We start from the raw sequence: 11,745 nt of genomic DNA, 5'->3' as shown, positions 1-11,745 counted from the left end.
GAAATATGGAAATTATATATCCATTCCTCCATAACTAAAAGTATAAAAATGAGGAATTGGTTTGACCTGCTGTTCTAATATTTCAGAGCATTAACATTCATTTAGACACATTTTAATAGTTTTATTTATATTTTTAATAGATCTCATCCTAAGCAATCTAAAATGGATTCATTTTTTCCAAGAATTTAGCAAGAAAGATTCTTATCAGCCTCCCATTCCAATCATCCCTATCATTTAGCTCTGTTTCTTGCTTTCATGGGGAAAAAACTAGAAATTAAGTCTGTTACCATATTTTCTTGTTGTTGTTGTTCCTGGTCCCGGAGGGTGAACTCAGGCCCTGAGTATAATGCCTGAGCCTGTTTTGCCCAAGACTAGTGCTCTACCTACACTGGCACCACACTGCTACTTCTGGCTGCTTCTGAGTAGATAATTGGAGATAAGAGGCTCCCAGACCTTCATGCCCAGGCTGGCTTTGAACCATGAGCCTCAGACCTCAGCCTCCTGAGTAGCTAGAATTACAAGTGTAAACCACTAGCTGCAAGTTGTTGCCATATTTCCCGAACTGAAGCTCTTCACCAAACAGAAACCCCCAACTATTTTCCACCTTTGTGAACCCTCAAATGGATTTCCTTGCTTATAGCTCACACAAGGTTTTGATTTGGGATACATACTAAGTATATATCCTATGGCTCCAAAAGAACAATGACCTTAAGAGCAAATTATGAAGAAACTGTTCAGGTAATATTCCTTTTCTGAGTTCTACGTTTAGGACAAACTGATGCTGATCTGTAAGAGACTCTAACTCTCTACACAACAAGGGATTCACCTGGCCCTTGCATGGCATTGGTGGTTCTAGAAGTACTAAGGAAACTGACAAGAACAAAATAGCGAACCAGTTACATACCTAGTAAAACCCATGAAGTATAAGCATCAAATATATAGGATAGCACAAAGACATATGTCTTCCTTTAACAGAAGCAATCTCAGGTTTCAGAAAGATGCTACCAATTAGGCTTAACTTAATAACTACTGCTATATTAATGCCATGAGTTAACCAGTTGTAACTCTGGAGCACCAATCTTCCATTCCTGATCACAGTCTTTTCATAGACTACCAAGTACATCTGAGTTTTTACTTGAGTTACAATGGTTGAGGGATCCTGGTACACGCTGGGATTGTATTACATCTTCTCTTGACTAAATTTAGTCCTCAATATAGAAAAAAACCCAACATCAGTATGAAAATTTCTCAATAAATTCAAGACAAAAATCTATATGAACTAGCCCCATCATTTCAGTGAATATTCAAGCCTTTTACTGTGGAGGTATTTTCACATCCACGTATACCATGTCACAACTCACAATAACTGAGCAATGGAATCTGTGTAGGTGTCCATTAGCAGATGAATGAATGAAGAAAGTGTAGTATGTGTACACAATGGAATTTTACTTGCCTACAAAAAAGAAGGAAACTAGATGGAACTGGTGATAATCATATTTACTGAAATAAATGAGTCCATCCAAGACAGGTTACATGTTTCTCTCATTTATTGGAGCTATGGAAGCAAAACTTAATGGAAGACCAAGCTCATGAAAGTAAAAGGGGTGACTATGGAGATGGAATTGGAAAAGAGAAAAGATGGAGGTGAATATAATCCTAGTACTTTATATGCAAGTAAGGAAATATAAGTAAATTCTTTCCTTTGTACAATTAATATATACTAATAAAAATTTAAATGGATCCAAAGGATGTGTGTGTGTGTGTGTGTGTGTGTGTGTGTGTGTGTGTGTGTGTGTGTGTGTGTATGTGTAGGCACACACACATAATACTTAAATGAAATTAACTAAGTATCCTCAGGTTACAGTAACTTATAAACTGGTAAATTCTCACTAGGAATTCTCATAAGATTCATATTTATAAGACATTGTATAAATTAAAATATGACTCAATTTGTGAGATGTTAGATATTAAACCTATAGAAATTTTGTAACATGTGTTTGTGTATTGTGAGGAATGTAGAGACAGATGAAGCATAAGGCAAGGTTTTTGAAAATATTTGATGGGTATATTATCAAATTAGACTTTGAAAAAACATATGGAGAAATGTTGGGTGGAATAATTTGGGATCCAACTCAGCCAGGCTGAGATTCAAGGTAAATTGAATGAGTAAGCAAGTAGATCGGTTTTACTATTGTGAATTTTATAAAAACTTGAGTGAGATCCTTCAGATTTTAATATGTTTATCCAGAAGACATTTTAGACTACTTTAGATGGCCACCAAAATGCCAGAGAGCAAAAGTGGTGCTGTGGCTCAAGTAGTAGAGCTCTAGCCTTGAGCACAGAGAGGCTCAGGAACAGAGCTCAGGCCCTGAGTTCAAGCCCAGGGAACAGCAAAAGAAAGGAGAGAGAGTTAGAGAGAGAGACAGAGTGAGTGAGAGAGAGAGAGAGAGAGAGAGAGAGACAGACAGACAGACAGACAGACAGACAGACAGACAGACAGAGAAGGAGAGAGCAAGGTATAAGCCATAGGGGGGAAGAACACACAAAAGAAACAAGAGAACACAAAGTACATTAAAAACAAGCACCTAGAGAAACCTCTTGTGTCCATGCCTTAGAGTTCATTTCACTTAGCATCATCTTTTTTTTTTTTTTTTTTGTCAGTGTGGGGCTTGAACTCTAGGCCTGGGTGTTGTTCCTCAGCTCTTCATCTCAAGTTGAGCACTCTACCATTTGAGCTACAGCACCATTGCTGGGTTTCTGAGTAGTTTATTGGAGATAAATCTCTTGGACTTTCTTGTGTAGGCTGGCTTTGAACCTCCATCCTCAGATCTCAGCCTCCTGAGTAGCTAGGATTACAGGCGTGAGCCACAGACACCAGGCACCATCTTTTTGTTTTTTTAATTGTCAAGGTGATTTTCTAAGTTTTGAGACAAGACCTTGCTGCTACCTTCCCTAGAATGGCCTCAAAGTGATGACTCTCCTGGCTCAACCTCCCAAGAAACTTACAGCCATTATGCATGGCTCCATGATTGTTGTTTTTTTTTAAGCGAATAAAAAAGACTTATATAAAAATAAAATATATTAATATCCAGTGAAATATTTGTTTTGTTGTTTTTTCACAGTTTGAAGGTATTAAAAATATTCATCCATGTGTAAGAATTTTCTTGATCATATGAAAGACTGGGAAAATTCCAATGGAGCTGATAAGTGCTGGTAGCTCAAGACTTAATTACAGTTAATTAAATACACAGATCAAAATAACTATTTTTTTTATTTTTTATTGTGAAAATACTGTAGAGAGGGGTTACAATTACATGGGCAAGATAGTGAGTACATTTCTTATCCAGCATTGTAGCCTCCTCCTTTGTTTCCCCTTCCCATCCCTTCCCAGTCTCCCCCTGCCCACCACATAATCCTCCCCCTACCCCCACCAAAGTTGTTAAGTTCGTTTTCTACATGACAACTTGTACTTCTCATTGTTGCAACGGGTCCACCTGTATCCTTATTTAAACGACTTGGTTTCCCTCTTACCCTTCACATATTATACCAACATCAAATACAGTGAAAGCAGGGGTTATACTGTGGGGGAGGGACATACAAAACATCCTATTATTAAATAGTAAAAATACTTCTCTTCTCTTCTATATTTGAAATCTGTGGGAGAGAGGAGCTTGCTGGTGATTAAGCCCATGGCCTTATGCCTACTACCCTCTTATTCTACTACTGAGCTATATTTTAACCTTCTCTATGCTATTATTAAGAATGTCTCATCAGTAGCTCCCGCATGACTTTGTATACTTGGATATTTTACTTCTTTAGTAATAGTAGTAAATGCCTATTCTTTCTGGCTTGGGTCATGCCATGGTTGCACATTTTTTTTTTGTCAGTCTTAGGGCTTGAACTCTGGCCCTGAGGGCTGTCCCTCAGCTCTTCAGCTCAAGGGAGCGCTCTACTACTTGAGCCACAGCGCCACTTCCAGTTTTCTATTGGCTTATTGGAGATAAGTGTCTCACGGACTTCCCTTTGGGCTGACTTTGAACCGTGATCCTCAGATCTCTGCCTCCTCAGTAGCTAGGATTACAGGCATGAGCCACCAGTGCCTGGCGTTGCACAAACTTGATGTTATTAATGTTACTATATCTTCTTATATAACTGTTGTTATTTATATTAGTTCTACAGTTATCTACTGTAACTGGCTTTTTTTTTTTTTCCATATTGCATAGAGAACCAAGCAGAGAAGTCCTTAAACAAGTCAGTGGTAATCAATCCAAAAGAATGTTATACTAGGACTGGGAAGGTGGCTCAGTGGTAGAGCACTTGCCATGTATGCTTGAGGCCTGGGTTCGATTCCGCAGCACTAATAAGCAGAAAAAAAAGCCAGAAGTGGCGCTGTGGCTCAAGTGGTAGAGTGCTAGCCTTGAGCTGAACAGCTGAGGGACAGCGCCCAGGCCCAGAGTTCAGATCCCATGACCGGACCCCCCCCCCCAAAAAAAAAGAATGTAGTACTAGAAATGTAATTAAGAATGACATCAAAGAGTTGAATTAGGAGCCACACACCAGTGGTTCCCATCTGTGATCCTAACTACTTAGAAGGCTGCAATCTGAGGATCACTGTTTGAAGCCAGCCCAGTCCTAGCCTGTGAGACTCTTATCTCTAATTAACCAAAACCTGCAAAGTGGAGTTGTGGGTGAAATAGTAGAGTGCTAGCCTTGAGAAAAGAAGGGGAAAAAAGGTTAGTGACAGCATCTAGACCCTGAGTTCGGACTGGCACAAGAAGGATGAGTTGAAGAAGAAACCATCATCTGGACTGGACTTCAGACAATACTGAGTCACCATACCCCATTAAATACTTCACAGTAATAATTAGGATCCAGAAATTGTTGTCAGGTTATATGCCAAGCCTCTAAATCTCCAAAAATGTATCTTTCTATCCTTTCCCCACTATCTGGGTACTCGTTTAATGCATACTGTCCCCTTGAGGAGGGTAGGAAGATTTTTAAGTTTACAGAAAGAATGGATCAAATATGTTTTAAAATATGAAAAATGTCCCATGTTCTAGTAGAGCAAGAGAATCATAGACAATAAACAAGGACACAGGGACTGAACAATTTACCTTTGAATGATGAGTAGGTCACCAAAGAAATAGGAGGTGAAAAATCAACTGGCAAAGATCAAAGGAAAATGAAAACAGTACCCTTGGGACACAGGAAAAGAATGAATAAAAGGAAAAGTTTACAACTATGAATGCCTACATGGGAAATTAGAGTAATCTCAAATAAATAGCCTAACAATACACCTCCACATCCTTATATAAACATAATTAAGTCTTCAATTAGCCTCAGATAACTTCTGAGCCAATCAAAAGTAGTAATTGTGGAGGGAGAAGAAAAGCTGTACTTCAGGGATTGAGATTCTTCAGAGGCATCCTTCTGGCCAACAGGAGGACCTCTGTGACAAATGAAGTCTCACTCAGCCCAGATCTCCACAAACCATAGAGGTATAAATAGGATCTGGAAAGATTCAGCTTGACAGGGCTACCCCAAAGCTTGTCTGCATCACAGCTACTTAGGTGAGTAGACTTGAAAATTTTGTTATCACATAGGCCCTGTAGTATTTCTCAGACACATTAATATTAAGCTGTCTTTAGATAAGCCCTGGAGTAGCTAACAGAGTCTTGAACCTTCACTCATTATTTTACCCTTACAACGGCATGTCCCTAACACAAGAAACAAAAAAAAAAACACCCTAGAAATATTTAGTTAATTCTCTTTTTTTTGTTCAGGATTAAATAACAAGCTTCTACTCCAGGATGAGTTTTGTATAAAGTTGTCTGGATATCCACTTCAAAAAATCAGAAAGATATAAAAAATTTTCAAGGTTCTAATATTTTTAAGCCTCTAGTTTCACTTCTGAGTCAAAATAATGATGAGTTTGTGGAGTGGGAAAAAGATTTTTTCCAGACAGTTTCCTTGTCCCTGACCAGGCAACAGCAATTGAAATACTGGTGATAGTTTATTTTTTTTTTTTTTTTTTTTTTTTTTTTTTAATTTAATTTAATTTTATTTGTGAACATACTGTACAGAGGAGTTACAGTTACATGGGCAGGATAATGTGTACATTTCTTACCAAGCATTGCAGCCTCCTCCTTTGTTTATCCTTCACATCCCTTCCCAGCCTCCCCCCTCCCCCCCTAATCCCAATCCTTCTCCTTCCCCCCCTTCCCCCAGCCCCCCCCCCCCACCAACATTGTAAAGTTCGTTTTGGACATGACAAGAAACGTAGGTCCCATGGTTTCCCTTATTTGTAATATCTAGTATATGTATGAGTCAAGCGGAAAAGGTCAGATAATGTGATGTCAGGAAAATGAACCCTTAGATGTGTATTTTAATGTTTTTTTTCTTTCATGCATGTGTTTCTAACACATTTATAAGATTATCTCTTTGTTGCTTTGTATGTCCCTCCCCCACAGTATAACCCTTGCTTTCACTATATTTGATGTCAGTATAACTTGTGGAGGAGATGGGGAAAAACCAGTTGTTTAAGGATACAGGTGGACCTGGTGATAGTTTAAAGTAGTCAAGAACTCCACAAATCCTAAGATATTAAAATATAATTTGAGGAGGGGACTAACCCAGAGCTTTTCTTTTTTTTCTATTTATTTTTTTTGGATCCAGTCGTGGGACCTGAACTCTGGGCCTGGGCGCTGTCCCTCAGCTCTTCAGCTCAAGGCTAGTGCTCTACCGCTTGAGCCATAGCGCCACTTCCGGCTTTTTTCTTTTTGCTTATGTGGTGCTGAGGAATCGAACCCAGGGCCTCAGGCTTAGCAAGGCAAGCGCTCTACCTCTGAGCCACCTTCCCAGCCCCAACCCAGAGCTTTTCTGCACTGCAGCTACAAGAGATTTGACTTGCTTCTTTGATTCACTCACATATACACATTAATTCTGTCAGAGGCATGGATGTTCATCTTTCTTTAATTGAGTAAGGAGTTGAGGAAGTGGATCTCTGAGCCTTTAGATCTTTACTCTCCTCATATTTAAAGGAATGCACCTGGGTTCAAAGTAATACTGGATATCACTTAGAGGAGATATCATTTGACAAATGCATAAGATTTTTTGTTCCACTACTCAGGACCTTCTCTCATTAGACACCTTAATGATAGGTCTTTGTACAAGGTCTCATGTTGGTTTCTTCTAGCAATTAAAAGAGAACCATTTAAGACTAAGATTTCTAGGGAAAAAAACCCCCTCATTTTTAGCTTCTATTTTTTTTGGGAGGGGGTCAGGTCTTGGAGCCTGAACCCTGAATTCTGGGCCTGGGCGCTGTCCCTCAGCTCTTCAGCCCAAGGCTAGTGCTCTACCACTTGAGCCACAGCGCCACTTCCGGCTTTTTTCTTTTTGCTTATGTGGTGCGGAGGAATTGAACCCAGGGCCTCAGGCATGCAAGGCAAGCGCTCTACCACTGAGCCACCTTCCCAGCCCTTGAGCTTCTATTTTTACTGACATGATAACTGACTATTCATAATTAGCTTTCACAACATTTCTTTGCCTAATGCTTAATGTATTGCTATGTTTCCAATGGTTATCCTTTGTTCTTTCAAAATAATTCTGTCATTAGTATATTGCATTTGATTTTGAAGATATTCTTTCTGCATCCATTCTTAAAATCTCTCGACACTTAGACACAACATTATATCACACAGTATTGTCAACTAAACTTACATGCTTATTTATTGGTGGCCCTAGTCTTAAAATATAATTTCATATTATGGGTATTATTTAGAAAATTCTTACTATGTTTCAGACAGGCTGCTTGTAAGTATAATTTGAGAAAACTCAGCTTAAATTGATCCTAGTTATGATATTAGGGATACTGATCTCATATTTTAATTGAAAAGATTGGGCCTAAGATGGATGCACTTAATGGCCTATGCTATACTTATTAGGTCTACATGAGATATTATGCCCCTAGCTGAAATAATTTCCTGCATTATTTCAAAACCAAATGTGACAATACACTTCTTGCTTCTTTCTTTTGGCATTCTTCACTTCATTCCGTCAGAATGAGAGGGGACTTACTAAGTGTCTGAGAAGGTGATTCCAAATATTATTTAGCGTCTGAGAATTTTGGGAACTTGAGGAAGAGCTAGAAAAACAATGGAAACACCAAAAATGTTACAGTAAAAAGAAAAAACAGAACGAAACAACCAAAAAAAAAAAAGCTTAGATCAGTCCATCAGGCAACTGAGGAATACTGGCTCCAGTCATTTGAAACAAACTCAATATCTGAGTGTGTGTTTATTAATTTTGTGATCCAGTTTTGTTACACAAAATGACTGTACAAAATTTTGAAGATCATAGCCTAATTCACTATATGCTAGACATTTAGGATTGTGTTTCTTAATGCCTAAACCCAGGCATTAATATCCCCATTTTTTGGGGGGGGGGTCCGGTCGTAGGGCCTGAACTCTCGGCCTGGGCACTGTACTTCAGCTCTTCAGCTCAAGGCTAGCACTCTACCCCTTGAGCCACAACACCACTTCTGGCTTTTTTCGTTTACCTTATGTGGTGCTGAGGAATCGAACCCAGGGCCTCGAGCATGCAAGGGAAGCGCTCTACCACTGAGCCACCTTCCCAGCCCCTAAGATACCCATTTGTGAGAAGAGAAAATAATAATTGGATGGCAATAATTGATACTTGTAGAATCATTGAAATGTCTGACACAATTTGATACATAGTTCATCCTGACAGAGACCTTACAGACAGAGCTGTCTAAAGCAATTCTCTAATGTTTAGTAAGAAGGAAGAGGGAAAGGCTTATAATTCTATATAAAATATGCAAATCCTGTTTTCATTTATTCTAGAGAAATTGTATGTGCTTTGTTGAATATTCTTAAGTGAGATGTTAGATCTGACTTTTTAGAAAGGGAAACCAAAACTTTATGCAGGCCTGTGATCTGGCAATCAACTTGGACTGATAAAAAGGACAGATAGTTCAGTAAACTGTTGGTATCTATGGACTTAAAACTTGCAGGAGCTTTGTGTTGGAAAAACTATGAATGCTCAGAATGCCTGGCATTGAGAACTTTAAAATTATTTAAATTTCCCTATAGTACATCTAAGAACCTGTACTTGCAAGTGCATAGAGTAGGCTACACTATTATCACACAAAAAATATTATTATAACACACTGATACTGTTCACTGGCAAACAAACTTAAAATCACAAAAACTCTACTTGTTGGATTTTGAGTTTTATTCAGCCATGTTGATAATGAAGGTAGGTGGGACAGATAAGGAATGGCACTAGTCAGGTGGTTTTACTAGTATGAAACTATGAACAAAACCAAACAGGTGGACTGCTGTGCATTGGTGGATCATGCCTATAATCCTAACTACTCTGGAGGCTGAGATCTGAGGATTTCAGTTCAAAGGCAGCCTGCAGTAATACTCTTACCTTCAGTTAACCAGCAAAATCTCAGAAGTGTGGCTAGGTGCTGGTTGCTGACGCCTGTAACCTGAGCTACACAGGAGACTAAGATTTGAGGATCATGGTAGAAAGCCAGCCCACTTAGGAAGTCTATGAGACTCTTATGTCCAATTAACCACCAAAAAAAAAAAAAAAGGAGGTTGAGCTGTGGCTGGCTCAAAGTGAAAGTAGTAGGCTTATAATCTTGAGCACCCAGCTCAGGGACAGCATTCAGGCCGGGAATTCAAGCCCATAACCACCACCAACAACAAAAAGTAGATGTGCTGCTCATGTGGTAGAGTGTTAGTCTTGAGTGAAAAAGCCAGGCCAGAGTGAAAGACTGAGTATTCAAAAAAATTTTTAATGCCCATTTCTTTTGTTGCTGTTGTCGTTTCAATTTTATTTTATTGCAAGGGTTATGTACTGAGGGGTTACAGTTACAAAGTAAGGTGATGAGTACATTTCTTGCCAAACATTGTTTCCTCCTCCCTCATGTTCTCCCACTTTCCTGCCCCTCCATTCCCCTGCCGCCACCGAGTTGGAAGGTTCATTTCCAGCATAGTGTTTTGTGAGTACTGTTATGTCATTGGTTCACTCTTTGTCTTTTGTCTCATCATTTTGTTATTCCCCTTGCCTTTCCCAAATCAGATAAACATACATACAAGATGCATGGCACCAAAATAAAATACAGTGACAACAGCGTGTTATTATTCCAAATGGCATTTCACAATAATCAAAGAATTCAAAAGGATTGCCACACAAAGGAGGATTTTGAGGTCAAAAACTGCATCATTCTTATAAAATGAATGTCCCTATACTTGAGAAAATTGCTGAAAACAGGAGCTATGTTTGCAGATAATTATCACCATTACTGATGCTTTTTCTTCACAAGGGCATTTGGTGGATCCCAGTTTTTCTGACATGACACAAGAAAGTGTTTCGAATCTTGTCAAGGGCACCATCTTCCTCTTTGTAACCACACTTGGCATTGTAGGGAACATCATTGTTTTTGCGAATTTTGTATGTAGTTTTTGGAGAGGTGCTCAGAAGAAATCTATACACCTTATTCTCATCCACTTGGCTTTTGCAAATACCATAATACTTCTTTCCAAAGGATTTCTAAGAGCAATAACAGCTTTTGGTTTAAGAAACTTCCTGGATGATATAGGCTGTAAGATAGTTGTTTATCTGGAGAGGGTGGCCCGGGACTTTTCTATCTGCACCAGCAGTCTCCTCACTGTGGTCCAGGCCATTACCATCAGTCCCAGAGGCTCTGTGTGCTGGAGATTCAAGCCAAAGACTCCATGGAAAATTCTTCCCCTGTTTCTCTTCTTTTGGATCCTCAATTCCTTGAAAAGTATCAACTTACTTCATTACATAACGAGTAGCAGGAAAAACATGTCAGAAGCTGCTAAAACTAACAATTATTGTTCTTTTCAACCAGAAAGTCAGGAAATAAAATGGATTCTTCTTATTCTAATGGCCATGCACAGTGCCATGTTTCAGGGAGTCATGGGTGGGGCCAGTGGCTACATGCTATTTCTTCTCCACAAGCATCACCAGCGTGTTCTCTACCTTCAGAGCACTCACCTCCACAAAACTCTTCCTGAAATGAGAGCTGCTCACAGTGTTCTCCTACTGATGTTCTGTTTTCTTCTCTTCTATTGGACAGATTACATTTTTTCTTTCTTTTCAAATTCTTTCTTACAGAATAATTCTATGATGTTAAATGTCCAAGAATTTTTGACCATCAGTTATGCATTTCTCAGTCCCTTTGTGCTGATTCACAGAGAGGGAAATCTGGATAGCTGCAAGCCTTGGAGGAGACAAAGGCATTAAGAAAATGTCTATTTCAATGACTTTATAGTAAGTTTTAAAGAGTTCTTAATTCCGTTTTGCTGGTTATCAATATCATTTCAAATAGGTTAATATATAAATTTTTATTGCCAGACACCAACTCTTGTTATCTGTAACCCTGAGTTGACAGAGAGATCATAGAAAAACAGAATGATGGGGTTGGGAAGGTGGCTCAGAGGTAGAGTGCTTGCCTTGCATGCATGAGGCCCTGGGTTCGGTTCCTCAGCACCAAATAAGCAAAAAAAAAAAAAAAAAAAAAAAAGGCGGAAATGGAGCTGTAACTCAAGTGTTACAGTGGTAGTTTTGAGCGGAAGAGCTGAGGAACTGTGCCCAGGTCCAGAGTTCCAGCCCAACGAGGGGACTCTCACCAAAAAAAAAAAAAAAGAAAAAGAGAATGACATAGAAATCTCTTTCTCTACTCTG

The 11,745-nt window shown here is 39.0% G+C and overlaps 1 protein-coding gene across 1 annotated transcript; it reads left to right on the top strand.

The window, feature by feature from the left end:
• Positions 1–10,386: 10,386 nt before the first annotated feature.
• On the top strand, positions 10,387–11,304 carry LOC122111257 (vomeronasal type-1 receptor 3-like). Its single transcript, XM_042683976.1, has one exon. The coding sequence runs from the start codon at positions 10,387–10,389 to the stop codon at positions 11,302–11,304; it is 918 nt and encodes a 305-aa protein (XP_042539910.1).
• The last annotated feature ends 441 nt before the right edge of the window (positions 11,305–11,745 follow it).

This window comes from Dipodomys spectabilis, unplaced genomic scaffold (genome assembly GCF_019054845.1).
Source record: "Dipodomys spectabilis isolate Male_0828 unplaced genomic scaffold, ASM1905484v1 ptg000085l, whole genome shotgun sequence".
In the NCBI taxonomy this organism is placed as follows: domain Eukaryota; kingdom Metazoa; phylum Chordata; class Mammalia; order Rodentia; family Heteromyidae; genus Dipodomys; species Dipodomys spectabilis.
This window is presented reverse-complemented; position numbering and strand designations above follow the sequence as displayed.

Coding starts and splice junctions, on each gene's coding strand:
- LOC122111257 (XM_042683976.1), top strand. CDS start 10,387: ATGACACAAGAAAGTGTTTCGAATCTTGTCAAGGGCACCATCTTCCTC.